Genomic DNA, 24,856 nt, shown 5'->3' with positions numbered 1-24,856 from the left:
GGATGCAAGGCTTCAGCAGGATGAAGGAGACAGGTAGACGTTCTTGGGAAGAGAAGTGTGTGGTTCTAGGAAGAGCATCTCAGCCACTTTCTCTCTTCCCTGGCTGCTGGGCCTAACTCTGAAATCTTTTTCTACTCTGGGCTTATTTTTAAGATGTCTTTCAAAGTATTAAAATGCAATTTCAGAATAGCTTTTTCTCATCAAAAATAGCAGATGGTTTATTTAAGTAGCAGCTGTGTAAAGAGCATTTTAAGTCTATTGGGTGATTCAGTAATTAGTAAGGTCCTTGATAGTGTGGTTCTACTAAGAAAAGGCAAAGACTGGCAGGCAGGTGAGGATTCAGTGCCAAGGGTATGCCAGTTATGGGACCCGGCTCCCTGTGTTCTCAGTGAGAGCTTGGAGTTAGGGAGTAGCTTAGCATCCTTTAAAACCCATTCCAGGAGGAGGGGGTGCAGGGCAGCTGGAAGTGCTGGCACACGGTCATTGTTATGGGTTTGCATGCCTCCAAAATTCATATGTTAAAACCCTAACCACCATGTGACGATATTTGGAAGTGAGCCTTTGGGAATGTAATTATGTTTATATTGGGTCATGATTAGGGTGGGGGCCCCCCATGATGGGATTAGTGCCCTTCTAAGAAGAGGAAGAGAAAGATCTCTCCTAAGGCCATGTGAGCACACAGGAAGAAGGTGCCTGTCTACGAGTCAGGAGGAGAATGCTTACCAAGAACTGAATCTGTCTACACCTTGATCTTGGACTTCCCAGCCTCCAGAACTGTGAGAAGGAAATACCTGTTGTACGGGATTTTGTTATAGCACCTCCAGCTAAGTCATCGAGAGCAAGAACTTCAGAAAAAGACCAAGCTGGGCCGAGTACACCCCACTGTGTGCCTTTGGGCAGGTAACTTACCTGTCTGATCCCCAACTTCCTTATCTGCCAAACAGGTATAATAAAGATACCCACCTGACAAGGCGAAGGACTTTAACAAGGCAATGCAGGTGGCATCTCGCTGGAGGCAGAATAAGCTTGCAGTCACTGCCCTAACAGTGCTGCCACTTGGTGGGGACGGTTCCAGTGGAGAAGTGAGCGATTCGTGTCTGGGGACCCGGTATGTGGGGTGGTGTGACACTTCCCTGATTCTACATCAACAACCTTCATTTCTGTTTGAGAAACATTGTTGAGCAGGTCCTGGGCTCCATACGGTCCAGAGGTTTTGATAATGCTCGGGCCCTGCCCTCAAGAGGCTTATAGTCCCTGAGGAGGAATGACAAAGGAGCATTCCACTTTCAATACATTACCCACAGTTTTTTTAGTAGGGGAATCCTGGGTCTTGTAGGAGCACAGAGGAGGAGGGTGGGTGGCACCCAGGAAAGCTTTCTGGAGGAGATAGTTCCTCCATATTTTCCATGTTCTTTTCCAGTAAACCACTGTATGTTATTTTTCCCAAGGAAAACAAGGGAAATTCAGGCCTACCACATGTATCAATAAATTAATCCACATGTGTCAAAAGTTTATCAGCATTTTAATAAATGTTACCTGATTGGGAAACCCGCTTTTAAACCATTACCATAAAAAATTCTCCCTTTCGAAACGATGGCAGATTTTACATCCTGACGGCATCTGCAAACATAACACGAACTTCTCGCAAGCCTTGATTTAGATTTGAAATAGATCCTTGTCTTTCTGACCACTGACACATAGAGCTTATTAGATGGGATGATTTGGGAAAGTAGCAAAATCAGGCCTGTGGTTTCTACGCAAACGCTTCTCTCAGCCTCGCCCTGTGGTTTCCTTTCTGAGCTCCACGGCTGCTCCGACAGATGGACGTCAGCGGCCAGCAGCAGGCGAGGCAGGACTGGCCGGCCGACTACTCCGACCGGGGGCAGTGGCCAGCATGATTGATGAGCCAGTAGCTGACCAGTTCGGTCAACTGATGCCCGAGCCAAAGGCCGTGAGCCTCTAGAAAATATCTGTGTGTTTCCAGTGCTTTCAGATTAAGCGAGTGTATTTCCAGCTTGTTTCATCATGAACGGTTGTGTTGCGGCATATTTTACTCTTTGACCGCAGGATCCGGGTTTGAGTTTCTTTTTCCCTTGTTGCTTTCTTTTCCCTCACAGATGTGGGAAGAGGCCATCGCCCTGGGCAAGGAACTGGCTGAACAGTATGAAAACGAGATATTTGATTATGAACAACTTAGCGAATTGCTGGTAGGTCTTTCTTTCTCTTTAAATGAACAGGCAATCTCATCTTGTTCTTCTGGAATTTTTCTTTTCCTTTGAACGTTGGGATTCTCCTTCATTTTGTCCAGGAGGACACTTGATTTATTTGCTGGTTGATTCTGGCCCACGAGTATTCACTTTTTATTCCCCAGTGAGCTTTTGTAACCAAACTCTAAGACGCCTCGGAACGATTTATATGTGAACAACTGCTGAGTCTAGGTGTACGTTGGTCTTGATGGCCCAAAGGTCTCCAGGAGTCTCCACTCGTTTAAAACTGTGAGCCTGTCCGCAAGAGGGAGACGGATGGAGGCTAGCCCAGACCTTTCTACTGCCCCGGAAGCTATCGGTTTGTAACTACTGCTTTCTCTGCTGTATCATTTTTGTATTCAGCAGATCGACTTATGATGTTGTGATGTGTATCATGAATGTGGAACAGAGTTCTGCCCTTTTAAATTCTCTTGAAATGTATCCCATTATCTGACTGATACCTTTTTTAAAATAATCCTAAAGATCAGACAATTAATCAGAAGAAAAACCATCTCTCTGGCAGCTCTTTGGTTATTAAAACACCTATAAATCACAACTGGTTGCTGAATTTGGCTTTTTGGTCAAATTCCCCTGCTGAATGTTGGAGGATGAGTGAGGAGGACTGTCAAAGCTTCGTGGTGAGCTTAAATTCAATGCCTGCATCAGCACTGCTCCCCCACCTTCTCTCCCTCTCACCCGCTAGAACTGCCAAAGCTCGAAGAATCCAGATGCATGGATGTTCAAGTACTCCATTCAAACCTGAAATGCATTTCCTTTCTTCCTTTCAGAAAAAACAGGCTCAATTTTATGAAAACATCGTCAAGGTGATAAGACCCAAGCCTGACTATTTTGCTGTGGGTTACTACGGACAAGGATTCCCCACATTCCTTCGGGTAACTTTGGATTCTGTTTTGATTGGGTCAGGATTGCTCCCTGGGCAGCGAGCCTCTTCCCTTTCCGAGGAAGAATTTGGACCTTGCATCCGAAGTCCGACTCTTTGTATTATTTTAACAGCTCTGTGCTTGACTTAGGGTGCCAGAGAGGGGCTGATCATATTTTTTGATTGCATATAAACTTTCCATCTCATTTTTCCCAAATAGAACTCCTGTTCAGAGATTTATCTATATTTTTAAAATTATGGTTGGGGACTTCCCTGGTGGTCCAGTGGTGAGGACTCCGTACTTTCACTGCCAGGGGCCCAGGTTCAATCCCTAGTCAGGGAACTAGGATCCCACAAGCCGCGTGGCACGGCCAAAAAAAAAAAAATTCTGTAAGATATATATGCATAACATAAAATTTACCCTCTTTAGGTGTATCGTTCAATGGCATTAAGTTTATTTAGTTTGTTGTGCAAACTGTTCCCACCATCCATCTCCTGATCTTTTTCATCTTCCCGAGCTAGAACTCTTATCCCGTTAAACAATAATTCCCCTTTCTCCCCTCCTCCCCAGACCCTGGCAACCACGCTTTTACTTTCTGTCTCAGAATTTGCCTGTTCTAGGGACCTCATTTAAGTGGAATAATATAAAACTTGTCCTTTTGTGTCTGGCTCACTTCCCTGAGCATCATGTCTGCAAGGCTTATCCATGTGGTAGCGTGTATCAGAACTTCATTCCTTTTTATGGAAGGGTAATATTCCATCGTACTGATGTGCCACATTTTGTTTATCCATCCGTCCTTTGATAGACTCTGGGCTGTTTTGCCTATTATGAATAACACTGCGGTGAACATGAGTATTTTTAATTATATGAGAAACTAGAAATGGATTCCCAGTGCTGGAAACTCAGAATCATACTCCATTTCTGAGACAGGCATATGCTCTTTGACACATGATGGGAGAAGTCACCCAATAATCATGAGGCCAGAAACTGTAAATAAATGCTGCCTAGCCTACTAGTAGAATTGTTAAAGTTTCTCAAAAACTCATTCTTGGATGCCATTGCCCATGATTTCCTGTCATTTCTTATGACCTTTTTTTTTTAATGTCACCTGGTTTTCTCTTATCCTGGGAGACCATGCGTGATCCTTCTGGTTTTAGAGAAGCAGGAGCTCTCTGCCTAGGGCGCACCTGTCTGGGGCAGTTAGATCCAGTTGGGAGATTTCTGTAGCCCCAGAGCTGTGTTCCTTTGGCCTTGGTGTTTCTGATCCCACAGGAGGCCCTGATAGTATAAGACGTCCCTTCACGCTGGCACCAGCAGGGAGGACTTACTTGGTGAGGACCTGTCATTCTGTATAGGAACTTCAGCAAGTGGCCCTCGCAGGGCTGACCAGCTCCAGAAGGTGTGACCTGTTAGTTGATATGCTCACGCAGGGTCCTGGCTGGGTGCCTGGGGCATCTGGCCTGTCCCTGTCACTGCTGGTCAGTCTCTCCTTAACACCGACACCTTCATCGTGCAGCTGTGGCATCTAAGATAGTGGTTAGGGAGGATTTTGAAATTAACTTTAAGTAAAAAACCAGTCCAAAGGGGATAATGAGCCTGGAGTTGAAGTCACCTACTGTTGCTCAAGGCTTTAATTAATGTATGTGAATCTGTACACATGCCTCCGTGGGTGTGTGTGTGTGTGTGTGTGTCTCTAAGAAAGACTGAGAGGGAGGGACAGGCCCTAAATCACCGCTGACCTGTGCTGTGCTGGGTGTAGAGTGTGTGTGTGACCCTCCTTGGACACTGCCATAATTTAAGGCCTCTACGGCTCTGTCCTGGTGTCCTGAGCTGGCAGCAGGGCGGGGTGAGCATTTTGCAGCCCCCAAGCCAACTGATGCCAGGGTTGTCCTGGGAGGTCACGTGAGATCCGTGCTCCAGGGGCCGTGCTGGGTCACCTGCCCGTCACAAGGACGAAATGCAGAGTACGACGGGCTTGATTAATATGGAACTGACTTGACCCCCACCCCCGAATAATTCTGTGGGGCTACAGCAATACATTCATTACGCTTCACAGATTGCCTGTCGGGGCTCCATGTGATGATGACATTAGCAGTTTACAAAAGAGTGGGTGGGCTGTTTGCCTACTTCATTCAGTGCTGGGAGCACAGCCTCTGAGAACTGACTCGCTGCCCCCTCTGCTTTGTTTTGCTTTAAGAATTGATCGCATTGGCGTTGTTTGAGTTTATATGAATATTTATGATTCTTACAAGGAATAAATATCTTTGACTATAGGTACGTTTCCCTCCTGTTTTCAGGCTTGAAAGGACCACTGCAAAATGCAAAGTAATTGACATTTTCTAGAAAACGTTATTAGTGTGTTAATCTATAACTCACTAGTGTTTTTCTATAAAAGACTTTATGTACATTTTTAGTAGTATGTCTTCCTTCTAGTGTAAAGCATAATAAATGCATGCTAGTTTCGCAGTAGCCTGTTATACATTAAATCACCCTGAATTTCTGAAATGTTTGGCTTTTTATAGCCCTGAAAGGTGCCCGTACTGTGTATTTATATTTCTAATTAAGACTACATATTACTTTGGTTTCTGCTTCAGATTATTTTTTTAAAGAAAGAGCACATTTTTCTCCTGTAATGGGTACTTTAAGACATACCTAAGCGCAAAGTGAAAAAAACATTTTAAATTCTTCCTTCTTTAGTGATTTACAAGAACTCAGAGTAACTTTGGACTAGGGAAGGGGATCAATGGAACGCCACAGGGGCTCTGTTTTTGTGAAAATTCATTAATTAGACAGATTTTAATTTGGCTTTGAGCTGAGGCTCTAGGATGCATCTGTTTGTGTATCTTCTCTTCCCCTTTCTCCCCTGTCTCCCCCTCTTGCACTCTGGCATCCGTCCAGGGTCAGGGCAGATAACAGGGCTGCCCCTAACTCATGACCGGCTTGGCCTGGATCCTCTTGCCCAGGGTCCCTGATGAAACAGCAACCAAGTCCAAGGAGAAGCACGAGCCCCCAGCCTCCTGTTCCTTGGGTTCTGTGGGTTCTGCTCGTCACAACAAGGAAAACCTTGTGGCAGTTTTCACTGATGTTGAGACAGCCCTAAGATGGGGCAAGAAGATGGGTAGGGGGAGGTGGAGGGCTTCAAGAACCAGCTGCAGCATCACACTACCCACAGACACCTTTCTGTGATTCAGTTGCCACTCAGAACACACTTGTTGCATCTCTGAAGGTATGGAGACCAGTGCCGTCTTGGAATCAGAACGTTCCTGACACACATATTTACAGAGTCACGAGACAGGTCTCAATGAGACAGCCTGAGTAGAGAGGAATGCTTACCTACGTATCATCCTCCCTCGAGGTCGCCCAGCCCAGCCACCCAAAACAACCCCCAGGTGCACTCTGCAGACTTTGTGGAGGTGACAGAAGTGGCATTTGAGAGGGACAGACTCCAGGCTTTGGGACAGACTCCAGCCTTTAGGAGGAACACACTGCATGCTCTACCCTGTCGTCCGTTGATGGGTCGTTGTGCACACGACAACTGCAAACGTCCCAGGAGGGGAGTCCAGCCACCACCTCGACCCTCTCAGCACCAGGGGAGGCCCAGAGCCTTGGGTGCCTCTGCTTTGGTCTGGACCCTCTTCCCTCTGGTTCGCTCATCTCTTGGCTGTGACCCATAGGAGCCAGCTTGGAAAGTCGTGCTCAGGCTCTGAGGCCCCACCTTAATCTCAGGCTCTCTTGAATTCTTTTTTTTTTTTTTAATTTGAATTTTATTTTATCTATTTTTTTATACAGCAGGTTCTTATTAGTTATCCATTTTATACACATTAGTGTATATATGTCAATCCCAATCTCCCTATTCATCCCACCACCACCACCCCCGCCACTATCCCCCCTTGGTGTCCATACGTTTGTTTCTCTACATCCGTGTCTCACTTTCTGCCCTGCAAACCGGTTCATCTGTACCATTTTTCTAGGTTCCACATACATGCATTAATATACGATATTTGTTTTTCTCTTTCTGACTTACTTCACTCTGTATGACAGTCTCTAGATCCATCCACGTCTCTAAAAATGACCCAGTTTCGTTCCTTTTTATGGCTGAGTAATATTCCATTGTGTATATGTACCACATCTTCTTTATCCATTCGTCTGTCGATGGGCATTTAGGTTGCTTCCATGTCCTGGCTATTGTAAATAGTGCTGCAGTGAACATTAGGGTGCATGTGTCTTTTTGAATTATGGTGTTCTCTGGGTATATGCCAAGTAGTGGGATTGCTGTGTCGTATGGTAGTTCTGTTTTTAGTTTTTTAAGGAACCTCCATACTGTTCTCCATAGTGGCTGTATCAATTTACATTCCCACCAACAGTGCAAGAGGGTTCGCTTTTCTCCACACCCTCTCCAGCATTTGTTGTTTGTAGATTTTCTGATGATGCCCATTCTAACTGGTGTGAGGTGATACCTCACTGTAGTTTTGATTTGCATTTCTCTAATAATTAGTGATGCTGAGCAGCTTTTCATGTGCCTCTTGACCATCTGTATGTCTTCTTTGGAGAAATGTCTATTTAGGTCTTCTGCCCATTTTTGGATTGGGTTGTTTGTTTTTTTAATATTGAGCTGCATGAGCTGTTTATATATTTTGGAGATTAATCCTTTCTCCGATGATTCTTTTGCAAATATTTTCTCCCATTCTGATGGTTGTATTTTCGTCTTGTTTATGGTTTCCTTTGCTGTGCAAAAGCACTGAAGTTTCCTTAGGTCCCATTTGTTTATTTTTGTTTTTATATCCATTACTCTAGGAGGTGGATCAAAAAAGTTTTTTTTTTGTTTTTTTGTTTTTTTTTTGCCATACCCAGGCCTCTCACTGTTGTGGCCTCTCCCATTGAGGAGCACAGGCTCCAGATGCGCAGGCTCAGTGGCCATGGCTCACGAGCCCAGCCCTTGTTTATGGTTTCCTTTGCTGTGCAAAAGCTTTGAAGTTTCATTAGGTCCCATTTGTTTATTTTTGTTTTTATTTCCATTACTCTAGGAGGTGGATCAAAAAAGGTCTTGCTGTGATTTATGTCAAAGAGTGTTCTTCCTATGTTTTCCTCTAAGAGTTTTATAGTGTCCGGTCTTACATTTAGGTCTCTAATTCATTTGGAGTTTGTTTTTGTGCATGCTGTTAGGGAGTGTTCTAATTTCATTCTTTTACATGTAGCTGTCCAGTTTTCCCCGCACCACTTATTGAAGAGACTGTCTTTTCTCCATTGTATATCCTTCCCTCCTTTGTCATAGATTAGTTAAGCATAGGTGCGTGGGTTTATCTCTGGGCTTTCTATCTGGTTCCATTGATCTCTATTTCTGTTTTTGTGCCAGTACCATATTGTCTTGATTACTGTAGCTTTGTAGTATAGTCTGAAGTCAGGGAGTCTTATTTCCTCCTGCTCCACTTTTTTTCCCTCAAGACTGCCTTGACTATTCTGGGTCTTTGGTGTCTACGTACAAATTTTAAGATTTTTTGTTCTAGTTCTGTAAAAAATGCCATTGGTCATTTAATAGGGGTTGCATTGTATCTTTAGATTGCTTTGGGTAGTATAGTCATTTTCACAATATTGATAGTTCGAATCCAAGAACATGGTTTGTCTCTCCATCTGTTGGTATCATCTTTAATTTCTTTCATCAGCGTCTTACAGTTTTCTGCATACAGGTCTTTAGTCTCCCTAGGTAGGTTTATTCCTAGGTATTTTATTCTTTTTGTTGCACTGGTAAATGGGAGTGTTTCCTTAATTTCTCTTTCAGATTTTTCATCCTTAGTGTATAGGAATGCAAGAGATTTCTGTGCATTAATTTTGTATCCTGCAACTTTACCAAATTCATTGATTAGCTCTAGTAGTTTTCTGGTGGCATCTTTAGGATTCTCTATGTATAGTATCATGTCATCTGCAAACAGTGACAGCTTTACTTCTTCTTTTCCGATTTGGATTCCTTTTATTTCTTTTTCTTCTCTGATTGCCGTGGCTAGGACTTCCAAAACTATGTTGAATAATAGTGGTGAGAGTGGACATCCTTGTCTTATTCCTGATCTTAGAGGAAATGCTTTCAGTTTTTCACCATTGAGAATAATGTTTGCTAGGGTTTGTCGTATATGGCCTTTATTATGTTGAGTAGGTTCCCTCTTATGCCCACTTTCTGGAGAGTTTTTATCATAAATGGGTGTTGAATTTTGTCAGAAGCTTTTTCTGCATCTATTGACATGATCATATGGTTTTTATTCTTCAATATGTTAATATGGCGTATCACATTGATTGATTTGCATATATTGAAGAATCCTTGCATCCCTGGGATAAATCCCATTTGATCATGGTGTATGATCCTTTTAATGTGTTGTTGGATTCTGTTTGCTAGCGTTTTGTTGAGGATTTTTGCATCTATATTCATCAGTGATATTGGTCTGTAATTTTCTTTTTTTGTAGTATCTTTGTCTGGTTTTGGTGTCAGGGTGATAGTGGCTCCATAGAATGAGTTTGGGGGTGTTCCTTCCTCTGCAGTTTCTTGGAACAGTTTGAGAAGGATGCATGTTAGCTCTTCTCTAAATGTTTGATAGAATTCACCTGTGAAGCCATCTGGTCCTGGACTTTTGTTTGTTGGAAGATGTTTGATCACAGTTTCAATTTTATTATTTGTGATTGGTCTGTTCATATTTTCTATTTCTTCCTGGTTCAGTCTTGGAAGGTTATACCTTTCTAAGAATGTGTCCATTTCTTCCAGATTGTCCATTTTATTGGCATAGAGTTGCTTGTAGTAGTGCCTCATGATCCTTTGTATTTCTGCAGTGTCTGTTGTAACTTCTCCTTTTTCATTTCTAATTTTATTTATTTGAGTCCTCTCCCTCTTTTTCTTGGTGACTCTGGCTAATGTTTGTCAATTTTGTTTATCTTCTCAAAGAACCAGCTTTTAGTTTTATTGATCTTTGCTATTGTTTTCTTTGTTTCTATTTCATTTATTTCTGCTCTGATCTTTATGATTTCTTTCCTTCTGCTAACTTTGGGTTTTGTTTGTTCTTCTTTCTCTGGTTCCTTTAGGTGTAAGGTTAGATTGTTTATTTGAGATTTTTCTTGTTTCTTGAGATAGGCTTGTATAGCTATAAACTTCCCTCTTAGCACTGCATTTGCTGCCTCCCATAGGTTTTGGATCGTTGTGTTTTCATTGTCATTTGTCTCTAGGTATTTTTTGATTTCCTCTTTGATTTCTTCAGTGATCTCTTGGTTATTTGGTAACATCTTGTTTAGCCTCCAGGTGTTCGTGTATTTTACGTTTTTTTCCCCGTAATTAATTGATTTCTAATCTCATAGCGCTGTGGTCAGAAAAGATGCTTGATATAATTTCAATTTTCATAAATTTACCGAGGCTTGATTTGTGACCCAAGATGTGATCTATCCTGGAGAATGTTCCGTGCGCACTTGAGAGGAAAGTGTAATCTGCTGTTTTTGGATGGAATGTCCTATAAATCTCAATTAAATCTATCTGGTCTGTTGTGTCATTTAAAGCTTGTGTTTCTTTATGAATTTTCTGTTTGGGTGATCTGTCCATTGGTGTAAGTGAGGTGTTAAATTCCCCCACTATCGTTGTGTTACTGTTGATTTCCTCCTTTATAGCTGTTAGCAGTTGCCTTATGTATTGAGGTGCTCCTATGTTCAGCACATATATATTTATAATTGTTATATGTTCTTCTTGGATTGATCCCTTGATCATTATGTAGTGTCCTTCCTTGTCTCTTGTAACATTCTTTATTTTAAAGTCTATTTTATCTGCTATGAGTGTTGCTACTCCAGCTTTCTTTTGATTTCCATTTGCATGGAATACCTTTTTCCATCCCCTCACTCTCAGTCTGTATGTGTCCCTAGGTCTGAAGTGGGTCTCTTGTAGAAAGCATATATATGGGTCTTGTTTTTGTATCCATTCAGCAAGCCTGTGTCTTTTAGTTGGAGCATTTAATCCATTCACGTTTAAGGTAATTATCAATATGTATGTTCCTGTTACCATTTTCTTAATTGTTTTGCGTTTGTTTTTGTAGCTCCTTTTCTTCTCTTGTGTTTCCCACTTAGAGAAGTTCCTTTAGCATTTGTTGTAGAGCTGGTTTGGTGGTGCTGAATTCTCTTAGCTTTTGCTTGTCTGTAAAGCTTTTGATTTCTCCATCAAATCTGAAGGAGATCCTTGCCAGGTAGAGTAATATTGGTTGTGGGTTCTTCCCTTTCATCACTTTAAGTATATCATGCCACTCCCTTCTGGCTTGTAGAGTTTCTGCTGAGAAATCAGCCGTTAACCTTTTGGGAGTTCCCTTGTATGTTATTTGTCGTTTTTCCCTTGCTGCTTTCAATAATTTTTCTTTGTCTTTAACTTTTGCCAGTTTGGTTACTGTGTGTCTCAGCATGTTTCTCCTTGGGTTTATCCTGTATGGGACTCTGTGCTTCCTGGACTTGGGTGGCTCTTACCTTTCCCATGTTAGGGAAGTTTTCAACTATTATCTCTTCAGATATTTTCTCGGGTCCTTTCTCTCTCTCTTCTCCTTCTGGGACCCCTATAGTGCGAATGTTGTTGCGTTTAATGTTGTCCCAGAGGTCTCTCAGGGTGTCTTCATTTCTTTTCATTCTTTTTTCTTTATTCTGTTCCGCAGCAGTGAATCCCACCATTCTGTCTTCCAGGTCACTTATCCGTTCTTCTGCCTCAGTTATTCTGCTATTGATTCCTTCTAGTGTAGTTTTCATTTCAGGTATTGTATTATTCATCTCTGTTTGTTTGTTCTTTAATTCTTCTAGGTCTTTGTTAGACATTTCTTGCATCTTCTCAATCTTTGCGTCCATTCTTTTTCCAAGGTCCTGGATCATCTTCACTATCAGTATTCTGAATTCTTTTTCTGGAAGGTTGCCTATCTCCACTTCATTTAGTTGTTTTTCTGGGGTTTTATCTGGTTCCTTCATCTGGTCCATAGCCCTCTGCCTTTTCATCTTGTCTGTCTTTCTGTGAATGTGGTTTTTGTTCCACAGGCTGCAGGATGGTAGTTCTTCTTGCTTCTGCTGTCTGCCCTCTGGTGGATGAGTCTGTCTCTCCCTTGAATTCTTTCTGGTAGGATGGAAACTACTTAATTAGGGCCTGCCTGGGGTGTGGGGGGAGATGATATGGGCACCATTCTCCCCCACTTGCCTTGGTGCCTTTACCCTGTCTGACCATTTCATGCCCACTAGTGTGTGGGCTTCAGTCACTCACTTGGTTTCTCATGGTTTTGTAAATTGATTGCTACTGTTAAGACTGAAATGTACTACCAGACTTCAGTAACATCATTTTTAGTGCTTCTTAAACAGTATTAACTTACCTGGCTTCTGTTCCTGTGTTCTTGATTAGTAAGATCACCACAATTACAAGCTGTTCTTCAATTCAGTGACATTTAAAAACAAAACTGTCGAGCCCACCTTGAAGACCAATGCCTTTATGTGTGAACTTTTCCTGGCCCTTCCCCTGGGTTGTTATTTAATGAATGTCATCGTTTCCAGGGGAAAGTTTTCATTTACCGAGGGAAGGAGTATGAACGCCGGGAAGATTTTGAAGCTCGGCTATTAACTCAGTTTCCAAATGCTGAGAAAATGAAGACAACATCTCCACCAGGCGACGATATTAAAAACTCTGCTGGCCAGTGTATCCTTTCAGACAGCCATGTCGGATATAAAATGATGGCGATGTCATTTGTTTGGATGGTTGGGTGTACGTGGGACCTTGCTCCTGGCTAATGACCACGCTGCCTTATGATCCTTAACCCCCTTGACCTTCAGATATTCAGTGCTTCACAGTAAAGCCCAAACTCGATTTGCCCCCTAAATTTCACAGGCCCGTGTCAGAGCAAATTGTAAGGTAACATTTTCCTTACCCAACATGAGGGTGGTGAGAGGCGTACACAGATTGCTTCTTCATAATTTCACGTCTCAGAGGGTGGATGTCAGCCTTTGATTAACTTTTCAGATGCTCTTTCTGTTTACTTCAAAAAGCAAAAGGGAAATTAGTCATGTTCAGCATCAAAGAAGGGGGAAGGAAGATGTGAACACGTGTGGCCGGGAGGGTGCAAGTCTGTTCCTTATACCCGAGATTGGGAGACAGGGAAAGTCAGCGGGGAGAAAGGGCTACTCTGGGCTCCTTTTGAGCCACCAGGTGAGAGACCCCCTGTAGACCTTTTCTCCAGGGCTCAGGCCCTGCCCCACACCCCACAGATCTGAGTCTGTGTGCCTGTGGTGTGGCCTGAGCATTTGGATCCCAGAAGGCAGGAATAGGGATTCAGACATGTGCTCGTGATGGAGAACCAGGTGGGGGATGAGAAGAAGCCTTCACCCGTACAACAGGGTGATTACATAATATGGGATTTGGAGGTGGATTTTTTTTTTCCTTTTTTTTCTTTTTTTTTTTTGCGGTACGCGGGCCTCTCTCCGTTGCGGCCTCTCCCGTTGCGGAGCACAGGCTGCGGACGCGCAGGCTCAGAGGCCATGGCTCACGGACCCAGCCGCTGCGCGGCATGTGGGATCTTCCCGGACCAGGGCACGAACCCGCGTCCCCTGCACGGCAGGCGGACTCTCAACCACTGCGCCACCAGGGAAGCCCCTGGAGGTGGATTTTAAAACTCACAGGCCAACTGTCCAAATTTGAGTGAGATTTTCTGCATCTACATTGAATTGCCCCTGACTTAGCAGTGGTGTAGAAACACCTACACTAGATGTCTCTTAGATATGAAGAATTTTCTTTTCTGTTTGATCCATGTACTGGTGAAAAAACAGTTAACCTCTTTGATGGCCTAATAATGCTCAGGATCTGCTTATCTTATATCCTGAAGTTTGGTGGATTGGGTTCTTCTACAAAATTCACTACCATTTCTTTAACCTTTCATCAGCAAACATGGGAAATAAACCAGGACTTGGTTTATTGACGGATGATCGCTTTCATAAGGCTTAGACTTTAAGTTTTGCAACATTTTTTTCTGAGAGCCATTAAACACTAGTGAACTGTAGTGTATGCTCAGATATTTCCCTTTGATATGGGGTGCCCACCTGCGTTTCAGCGCAGGGGGGTGAGTGAGCCTCCCAGCCTGCCTCTGGGATGTGCGTGAAACCCACCCCCTCCCCAGGGGAGGAAGGTACAGTCTCCATCTTAACGTATGCCACCCTTGGTGGTTGCCAAATCTGCCTTTTGTAGATCTGAAATTAAAGTATACAAGACCTTTTAAAAAATGAGACATATTTTTAATAACTTATTAGATTAAATTATTTAATAAATTACTTGTTGAATTATGAATTCAAATTTTAAATAATAAACGCATAAATGGAGAATGAAGGCCTTTTCCCCCTCTCCTTTGCTTCACCTTTTCTGTTTTTGCTGGTTTCACTCTTACTCAGCGTCTCTTCTCCCTTGAGCATTGTCAGGGACAGAGAAGAGGCAAAAATTCAAGGTAATTTTTCCACCTGCCAACGTCTCTCTTCTGAGGCTGGCGGGGAAAGAAAGCCCAGCTGTCGCTCCAGGTCAAGGCTGGGATGCACTGACCTATAGGGAGACCGGATCCTGTGTCTAAAAGCAGATCGGCTACTTTTCTGGTTAAATGTCTAATGATTTCTCTATCTCTGTACAGTTTTTACAGAGTAAACGAGGTCCAGCGATTTGAATATTCTCGTCCGATCCGCAAGGGAGAGAAAAACCCAGACAACGAATTTGCGGTAAAAAAAAAAAAAAACACCCCCAAACTCATGCCACGACTAACAAAACCGCGCATGGAAAAGTGTGTTCTCGAAGGCTCCCGCAGTGCAGGATTGAATGCCTTTGTGTGTTATGTGCAGAGATCCTAGCATATTACCCATTCAGATTTAGTGAAATGACGACCATTTCACAAATAGTATCACTCAGGTGCTTGTGATGCTGTAAGAAGGTAACCAGTGCTTTGGAGTGTTTCCGTGCTGAGCACACTTGCTTCCCTCCTACGTGTGTCTGAGTCTCCCTCTGTGCCCTGGGTCCTGGAGCAGGTGCTGGTGTCTCGGTTATAAATAAGCTCTCGGAGGTGCCGAGTGCTTACCTGGCTCTCTGCAGGGGACAAGCAGTCAGGAGGTGAGTTGGGCTCACTATCCAGTGCCCACACCTGAACTTCACTGTGGCACAATACGCCGGAACAGGGTCCCCGCGGGCACAGCTGAATAACAGGCCTCCTTGGGTGTTGAGAAGCATCCCGGACCTCTACCCACTAGGTGCCAGCTAGAGCCTCCCCGGTTGTGACAACGAATCACAAGTGTTTCCACACATTGCTAAACATCTGTGCCTTGTTGAAGACACTGCATTAAAGTCATAGAAATGTTAACACCGATTCTTGCAACCTTTTAAAAAATATACATACAACTGCTTTAATGGATTCCATTTTGCAAAGGCACAAAATAAAGCATAGCTTTTATATTTTTAATTAATTAATTGATTGTTTTGAAGTAGAGAAGAATAGCTTTATTGCTTTACAGGCAAAGGGGGCCACCGGGGGCTAATGCCCTCAAAACTGTGTGTTGAAAGCGTAGTTTTGTTTATTTATTTATTTTTAACGTTAAACGTTTCTCTCTCCTCCTGCTCTGAAAAACCTCCTCTGGAAATCCCTAGATAGACCCATATTTCAAGGTGGCATTAGCCCCAAGGACCCCTGGCGGGGACCTTGTCTGCAGGTATCTGGGGGTGCAGGGGGTCAAAGTTGAATTAGCACCATGCTGCTGACCCAGAGGGAAGCTCAGAGCACTTTCAGCAAAGTTGCCTTCCACCCACCCTCCCTTCGAAGCCCCGTTTCGTATAATCTTTTGACCCCCACGGTGATGGCTGTGAGTCTCCAGTCACAGCCCCTGAAAGGCCCTTCCCTTCCCTTCCCGAGCCCAGTTTCCTGTGTGTCAGCTAGGATCTTGGAGTTGGGAAATTCTAAGGCTGTCCCCAGTTTCATCACTGGCTCTTTCAAAACCAAAACCCTATTTCTTGGTTAGTGTGGCATCCTGAACCTGTTTGGTGACTCGTTTCACTGTGGCGCCGTCTGCAGTGGTGAGAGAGGCAAGGCCCCGCCTAGACACCCACACCGGGGCTGGGCTTTCTGAGCCGTCTCTGTTCTTGTCATCACAGCAATAACTCTGTCATTTCTGTAGCATCCTGGCTGCAGGATGTATGGGCGGTTCTTGAATTTCCCTCAGGCCTCTCACGTCTCGCGGCGATGTACGTTCTTATACTGTGAAGGAAGAGACACAAGGAGGTCGAGCAAATTGCCGACAGTTGCGCAGCCATTCAAGGCAGAGCTAAGAATAACCACGGCTCCTGAACTCTGGAGCTGCGCTAAGCCTTAGAGGCTGGGCTGTTTCTAAATGGCCCAGAAATCCCCTAATGGCCCCGTTAGGTTCTCACACACAGATGGGACTTTCAGAAGCCACGGGATTTAGTCCTTCACATGCTTGACAAAGCCCCAGGCTTTCAGATAAGCGCAGGGGGTTTGGTGGTAATGGGAGGCCAGGCTGGGGCCTGCTGCAGGGAGCCTGGCTCCCAGGGCCTGGGTGCTGGGAAAGCTGCCCTGCCAGGCCAGCCCGGGAGCTCAGAGCAGCTTGGTGCCTCCAAACCTGGCCACGCATGAAGTTCTGAAACCCAGAGCCAGCGAGGAGGAGGGAGCCAGAGACAGGGTCAACGTGGAACCCGCAGGCCGCCCCCACCCCCGGGGATGCTGGAGTTGGTAGGGAGCAGTGCAGCCTGCTGTTTCCAGGCCGGTGCCTGAGCCAGCAGCCCCTGGGGGCAGCAGGAACCTTGACCTGTGTCCCTGGGGCCTCAGCCAGGTCCTTGCCCTCTCCCAGCCTGGAATCTGATGTTTGGAGAAAATGCTTTCTAAATGCCAACCAGTTTTCTGGAAATGTTGACAATCCATTACGCCATCTTTTTATATCTGGATCACTGTGGATAGACTCAGACTGCTCAGCGATTCTCTGTTACTGGGAGGTGTACCAGGCAAAGGCTGCTGCTACCAGCTGGACACCCCGCAGTAAGAGATGGGAGGAAAGGGTTACCGTTCACCCCTGCAGCAGAGTTCTGTGCAGCCATTGAAGAGGGGTGGAGTTACATTTGCTGGCTTTAAACAACTTCCCGCAATATGTACTATACCATTTTCGGAAGAATACATTTTCATTGAAAATACACATATACACACTTGTTAATGCTTGGTAAGAAGGCTTGAACCCCAGATAGTAAAAGGTTAGGTTGTCATCTTTAGGTACTGAGTGATTTTTCTGCCTTCTATTTCCATATCTTCATTTTCTGATGTAAATATATATGTTACGCCAAAAAAAAAAAAAAATTCATCATTAAAATACTGACTGATTTTATTAGAATGTTGAGAGGTCACTTTTATGAAGCCCAGTCTTCCTCAGTGGATTTGCATCTTCTAGTTTCTTTTGAACACTAAGTAAGGCTAACGTAAAGCTCATTGGAGCCTTTCCAAAAATCTGTTTGCTCAGAGGGAACCTCCCTCGTGTGGATGTATATAATTCTCCCCTTCTATTGTATTTTCTTGGCCAAATGCCAGGGAAACGGGCACCGTTGGCCAGGGAACAGGGGGCCGCGGTGTCCTGTGTAACAGTCTGACAGTTCAGCAGAGCATGGCCTGTGAGGTGTTCCCTGGGCGGCTGGTGACCTTGCCTCCCAGACCCTTGCAAATCCCCGTGAGGACAGAAGCTGTCATCTACCTGCAACCTCCTCCTCCTAACAAGTGTCCTGTGTGTGTTCCCTTTGCAGAATATGTGGATCGAAAGGACCATATACACAACTGCGTATAAATTGCCTGGCATTTTAAGGTGGTTTGAGGTCAAATCTGTTTTCATGGTAAGCACACCCCACAGGAGGAACTGCCCATCACCCCCTCTTCTACGGTCTGACACGGCCTATTCCCCAGGCGTGTCATCTGGTCACCGTGGCCGGCAGGCATGCTTCAGACCCCACATCAGGCTTAACCCAGAATCACTCTCCCCGTCCACGAATACTGCGGTGGAAATGCTGTGTAATCACAACCTCCTCTAGTGTAGAAAGAAACCAGAGCTAAGATTTCATTTCTTTTTACAAAATATTTAAATCTAGTCGTCACTGTGCTGTTTTGACAGTTCTTTCTGTTACCGAAATGAAAAGTTTGACAAATTCCAATTTACATACGCTTTTGAAGATCTTTCCTCCTGATGGTTTTATTGCCATTTACATGACAAACAACTTGATTAATAGTACTTGCTCGTTTTCAAGTAAAAATAGCTTGAGAATATACCCCTCACCCACACTTTTTAAAGAAATAATGACCCGCATCTCATTAGATAAACTTTGCCTTGGTGATGAGCTATCGGACAGTTCCAGTCACAGGAACCAGAGTTGGGCAGAAGGTTCTTACTGAATGTATAGCAGCAGCAGCGTGACAACTGCCCGTATAACAAGGTCTGATTGGAATATGTGTGCTTTGTCATGTGTCTCAATGCCTTTGGTTTTCACCTGGCAGGGTCTGAACCAGAGGGGTGGTACCCACTGTTCAGTTTACCATGAGTCCCCTTGGAAACTCCTGCTTCTGCCCTAGGACGTGGCTGGCGCCTGTCTTCCCAGCTTTGTTTCCACTCCTGACCTTCGTCCACGCCAGTTGAGCTCTGGCTGACCTCTCCCTGACCTCTAAGCTCAGTTGACCTCTCCCTGAGCATGCCTGTGGTCAGCTGCATCCCATCCCCATCTCCAGCACCCCCTCCTCCTGCTCTGAAGCCCTAGGGCTCTGGGCCCCCCTCCCCACCCCCGGAGGGCCCCTCTACTTCCTGTGTCCCCAGAGACCCCGCTCTGTCCCCCCCTAGCACCCAGGCAGGCCCTGACCTCTGGAAGGCTCAGGAGACGTGGCAGGTGGCAGAAATGCAAGCCTTCGCTGGCACCATTCGGAGCTGATGCTGTACATGCGGGAGACCACAAGACAGGAGACCCTTCCCTAAACAGGCACCACTCCTATCCTCCTATGAGCCTCTTCCCATAAGCCGTTTGTAATCGGGGATTCCGTGAGCCAGCCCGGTTGCGTGAGGATGGTGCTGAACAGCTCGAGGTAGCGAGGGCTGAGCCCTGGTTTTCTGTAAGGATGTGGCTCTGCCACGGGCTATGCTTGCCCCTTTTAATGAACGAAGAAAGCTGGAGGCTGAATAATCCCAGGATGGCAGGACTGTAATAATCCTGCTGCCCACACCCTTGGCCCCACCATCGCTGGAACAGACCAGCAGCTGACCGTCTTGGTTTGATAAAGCTAGGACACTGCTCTTCCTTGCGGCAAACGGGATCAGCGACAGGGAGTTAGCCATCAGTCAAAATGGAATTCTGCCCTGGAGAGTCCATTCGGCGAAGTTAAGTGTCTGGGGTGGTGCATTCCAGGGTCTGATAAAGCCAGGTGTGGGGTGAAAACAAAGGCCCTAAGGTACGTGTTGTTTGGGGTGCACGTGCAACCAGGGGGCACCCTCAGTGGCCAGCACACGGTCGGCCACCTCTTTGCGTATTACCTCCTCTCCATCAGGTCACCTCTCCGGCAGGTGCTCGCCAGTGATGACTGAGGGTGTCATTCTAGGATCTCTCCGTTCTCTGAACATCTCTGCGCCTCCAACCCCCGTCTCTCTACCTCTCAGACAATCCCCAGGGGCTGTAGAAGGAGAAAACAGGCTGCTCTGCTTTGCCATTTGCTAAAGACACCCTAGGGTCCCCGGCACAGGTGGGGACCCGTCCCACTTCCCTTGGGGAAGGGAAGGATCAGGTTATCATGTGTTGTGGTCACCCTTGGACATGGCTCCGGGGCCCAGCCTAGGGTCTGTTAGAGCCAGGCCTGGTGGGAAGGTGGTGTTATTGTTTCAAACGCGGACGCATCCTCCTGGCACCTGCGGGCTGAACCAGAGAGGATCGCGGGGCGGGGCCTCGCCGGGCCCTGCGGGGGCCCCCAGAGAAAGAAGGGCACTGGCGGTGTGGGCCCATGCTTGCTCACCCTGCCTCCTGCTGAGGGTCCTGCTGACCAGTGGCGGGTTTGCAAGGGAGGCCCATGAGGTCCAGCTGAAGTGGTGACCACCGGGCGGGGGGGAGCTCTTCCTTCCTATAGGAGGGCGTGTGGCCTCCTGCAGAGACCACCGCAGGACCCCTCTGCCCCTCCCCCGCTTCCCTAACCAAGCAAGTCCAGGGACAAAGTGCCCAGACCTCCTGCCTCAGGGACAGGAGAGATTGCTCAAAATTCCTTAAGACAAGCAACGAGCAAGGCCATAGTTCAAAGGCTGCTTTGTGAGGCATGTAGACCGTGCTCAAGCGCCACTCAGGGCTGTGTTTTCCTGGGATGACCGTACGTGTGCATACGCACGTGCACGTGCACACACATTCCCCAGGACTAGGTGACCTTGTGTTGTGCCTTTGGAGTTTGCATGTGGGGACAGGTCTATGGAAACACATAAAGATCCTAAAGTGCCCGGCTTCTCTTGGCTGGGTGATGAGGGACCTTTTTGCCCCAAGAAGCCACTGGGAAGAAAAGTGCATGGAGAGTAGGAAGCCTGCCCCACTCGGAGTGTGTGTCCTCTGGCGAGGAGCCAGAGGCATCAGCAGAGGCCCTGGCAGGACAAGGGCCGCGGCAGCTGGCCCAATGCCATTCCGTCTTCCCCCTTCCGCAGGTGGAGATCAGCCCCCTGGAGAACGCCATCGAGACCATGCAGCTAACGAATGACAAGATAAACAGCATGGTGCAGCAGCACCTGGACGACCCCAGCCTCCCTGTCAGCCCCCTCTCCATGCTCCTGAACGGCATCGTGGACCCCGCCGTCATGGGAGGCTTTGCAAATTACGAAAAGGCAAGTGACACGCCAGCTTCCTCTTTCCAGCCCTGTCCTGGGACGGACTGTCTCCAAGCCCGGAAACCACCGTGGTCTCACTGAGCGAGCTCCCCAGTGACCGAGCCCGGGCCGGGCTGCCCAGAGGCAGCCTCTGCGGCCTCCCGATGGCCAGAGCCCCACCGCGGGCCCGGCCGGCCTGGGCATTGTCCCGTCATCTTCACCCGCCACCGGGCTGTGCTAACGGAGCCCTAGAGAGTGACCCTCGTGACTGTCCAGAGGCCTGGGATCATTAAAGGCCAAAAGATACAGTTTCAGTGAAAGACAAAAGGCTTAGAATATTTAAAATAGATGGGAGTCTGGTGTGGTGGGGACAGCCAGCTGGTCTCCCTGGAAAATATCTCAGTGAGATCGGGCAGAAGCTGAAGATCGTGGGATGTGCTCTAGACGAGGGGTCTGCACTACAGCTGCCACCTGATTTTGTAAATCAAGTTTGGGACGTGGCCACGGCCATTCTCTTACTTGGTGTCTGTGGCTGTTTTCCTGATACAACAGTGACAGAGTTGAGGCCCTTCACGGAAGAGGTTTGCTGCCCCCTGGTCTAGACAAAGTGGAAACTGAAGCCGAAGGGGCTCTGTCTGAAAGTGGGCTGTGAGGCGAAACTGCCCTGGACAGTTTGGAGAGGCGATGCTCTGTTCCAGCTCCCTTCAGCTGTAGGGCGGACCCGGGATGGGGGTCAGGGGCACGAGAGCAGCTGGGGAGCTGCCTCCCAGCGAAGTGAGTGACTGTGACCCGGGTCAGCTGTGGCTTTGCTGAGCTCCATGGACGGGGCCGCCACAGTGAGTGAACGAAATCCATTTGTTGTGCTAACCTTACTGGATGTTTTGCTGGGATAGGGTCCAACCCTGGGGGGAATGAGCTGGGTGATGGCCGGGGTGTGTGTCTGTTTCACACACAGCTCTCTCCCCAGGCCTGGTGTACAAAAACGTGTGTTGGTGTACTAAGTGGCTCTCCCTGTCTCCACCAGGCCTTCTTTACAGAGCGGTACCTGCAGGAGCACCCCGAGGCCCACGAAAAGATCGAGAAGCTCAAGGACCTGATTGCATGGCAGGTAAATGTCCAGCGGCAGCTGCAGGGCCTGAGGCGGGGAAAGTAGAGTCTGGGACCAGATCCACCAGGGCCACCTTGGCATACCTGCCAGCCGCCACGGAGGACCCTGGACATCAGCCAGAGCACCCGTGACCATGTTTGTCCCGGATAAACCCATTCACCACTGCCGTGATTAACTCGACCCCTGGCTGTAGTCATGCGTTTGAACATCTAGAAAGTTCTGTCTTGCAAATGAGCCTGGTCTGTGTCCTCCCCTCGGTCAGTGCAGTGCCTGCTGGGAAATCTTTGCCTGATATCGACAGAACAGAACATCATGGGCAAGGTCAGGAAACAGTGATGCCCTAGAGACCGTGGCTCCAGCCTGTCCTGGGAGGGTGCTTGAGCCGATGCCATCGGCATGAGAGGTGGGGATGGGAAACCGCCGAGCACCCACCCTCCTGTTCCCTGTGCTGGTGGTCAGGCTTGGGGGAAGGGGTCCTTGTTTCTGTTTCCCCAGCTGTAATTCTGCATATTCTTTGGCTTTTCTGCTTGTGCTCCTGAGGCCTTCTGAGCCTTCCTTAGCGGCACATGGTCTGGAAAGGCTGGGCAGCTCTGGAGGGTGTCCTGGGCTCCACTGGAAGTTCCCTTTTCATGTGTCTGAGCTTCTGGAGCTTTCATGGACCTGGAGGCGGAGGGGACGTCCAGACCCAATTCCCGTGGGAGCTCTGCCTACTTGCTCTGGACTTTGGACAACTTGCTTCTCTAAGCTTCCTTTTCTCACGTGGGAGGCAAGGAGGGTGCTGCTTATCTACACCCCACACGCCAGGATGAGGGAAGAGGGCTGAGGAAGGCAGAGGCCAGGGTCTCCCTGTGCCTGGGCGGCATCCCACCCTAGCCTGGGGGTCCCAGGCTGTGACCAGTGCTCTGTGGCTGCTTTGCTCCCAGCCTCCCTGGAGCCTCACCAGCCTCCCTTGGAGCCTCACCGTCCTGGCTTCGTCATCAGCACATGGGCTGTGTGACCTGTTAGGGTGGAGCAGGGCTGAGTTTTGGTTTCAAGCCTAATTACAAGTATTTATTTTATATCTATAAAATATATATGGATATTGCTGTGATAAAATTTATGTAACATAAAATTTACCACCTTAGTCATTTTTACGTGCACAGTCCAGTGGCATCAAGTATGTTCCCGTCGTTGTGCAGCCATCACCACCATCCATCTCCAGAACATTTTCGTCTTGCAAAACCGCTGTGTACCCAATAAACAATAACTCCCCATCCTCCCCACCCCTGGAAACCACCATCCTGCTTTCTGTCTCTATGAATTTGATTATTCTAGGGACCTCATATAAGTGGAATCATACATTGTCCTTTTGTGACGGGCTTATTCCACTTAGTGTAATGTTTTTAAGGTTCATTGGATTGTAACGTGTCAGAATTTCGTTCCTTTTTAAGGCTGAATAGTATTCCACTGTATAGACCACCTTTTACTTATCTGTTCACTCGCTGATGGACACTTGGGTTGCGTCCACTTTTGCTATTGTAAATGATGTTATAATGGACGTGGGTGTACAAATACCTGTTCTGTTTCCTGCTTTCACTTCTTTTGGGTACATACCCAGAAGTGGATTGTTGGATCATATAAGTCTATTTTGAATGTTTTAAGGAGGCACCTGTATTGTTTTCCATTCCCACCAGTAATCACGCACGATGGTTCCAATTTCGCCGCATCCTCGTCAACATTTGTTAGTTTTTGGCTTTCTTTTTGTTTGTTTGTTTTATAGCCGCCATCCTAATGGGTGTGACTTTGCCACAAATCCGTAGGCATTTGATATCAATTTGCCTTGGAATTCTTCTGTGACAAGACACCCTGGGAGCTGAATTTAAGGGAACTTTTTGGCCATGATGGTTTCTTTGCACAAGATGTAAGCCTCAGGTAGGCAGTCTCCCTCTGTTACTAAAAAAGAGGGAGAGAATTTAAAGGTCTGAATGATTCCATTTTAGATGTTGTAAAAACCAAAGGGGACAAAATTCAAAACTCCACTGAAGACTATATAAAACCATTGCTACACAAAAACTAGTTTGGTCTGCAAAAGTTCTATTGATTTTTTTTTTTTTTTTTTTACTGTAAGCTTTTACAGAAAATTGGATTTTAAGAGTTTCAAGCCCTACAAAGAAAAATAATTTGTTCCCCAGAGAGAACTTTATGTCAGCACTATGTCATCACCCCTAATAAGTATATTAAAGGATGAATTTTAAAGTAGCTCACAGGAAAGTCGGGGGAAAAAAATCTGGTTTCTAGCCACTTCATTAAATCAAAAAGTGATGAAAAATACATATTCAAAACATTACCTGTGATCTTGCTTTCATTTGCAAATGTTTTGAAGACTCATCTTTTAATATCAGTAATTGAGTCATACGCTCATTAAAAATAAGAAGTTTGGGGTTATCGGAATGCTTTCTTCTGGTTTTGTGTTAATTTGTTTGGTTTGGTTTTTTTCCTGAAAACTCCATCAGGGCAAAGTGAGGTTTTCCTCCTGGGAATCCCAAGGGTTCCTTGGCAGGGTTTCCATCACTGATGCCTAAAATCATTTGTGAAGGCTGGTTATTAAGTCCTAGGCAGCTCCTGGCTCTGCTGTTGCCGTTGCTGAAACAGAGGGTGCTGACCCCCTCACAGGCAGGAGCTGGGGTCAGGTGCAGGCTGCCTGGGGCCTCTTCCAGGTTTGCGGCTGACACCAGGTCAGCAGTGAGCGCCAGCCCCTTCCTCAAAGGCACAGCTCCATCTTTCCCCACACGCAG

The 24,856-nt window shown here is 46.4% G+C and overlaps 1 protein-coding gene across 1 annotated transcript in view; it reads left to right on the top strand.

Annotated features, from left to right (window-relative positions):
• The window catches only part of DOCK1 (dedicator of cytokinesis 1), a 475,984-nt gene that overhangs the window by 423,081 nt on the left and 28,047 nt on the right, over positions 1–24,856 (top strand). Inside the window, exons 39-46 of the mRNA XM_007451187.1 lie at positions 2,118–2,207; positions 3,035–3,139; positions 12,653–12,794; positions 12,929–13,007; positions 14,764–14,848; positions 17,913–17,999; positions 20,816–20,992; positions 21,999–22,082. Coding sequence (XP_007451249.1) covers positions 2,118–2,207; positions 3,035–3,139; positions 12,653–12,794; positions 12,929–13,007; positions 14,764–14,848; positions 17,913–17,999; positions 20,816–20,992; positions 21,999–22,082 — 849 coding nt within the window. The remainder of the gene's footprint in view (positions 1–2,117; positions 2,208–3,034; positions 3,140–12,652; positions 12,795–12,928; positions 13,008–14,763; positions 14,849–17,912; positions 18,000–20,815; positions 20,993–21,998; positions 22,083–24,856) is intronic.

This window comes from Lipotes vexillifer, unplaced genomic scaffold (genome assembly GCF_000442215.2).
Source record: "Lipotes vexillifer unplaced genomic scaffold, Lipotes_vexillifer_v1.1 scaffold248, whole genome shotgun sequence".
Lineage (NCBI taxonomy): Eukaryota > Metazoa > Chordata > Mammalia > Artiodactyla > Lipotidae > Lipotes > Lipotes vexillifer.
Note: the sequence above shows the minus strand (reverse complement) of the source record. Positions and strands in the feature narration are given on the sequence as shown.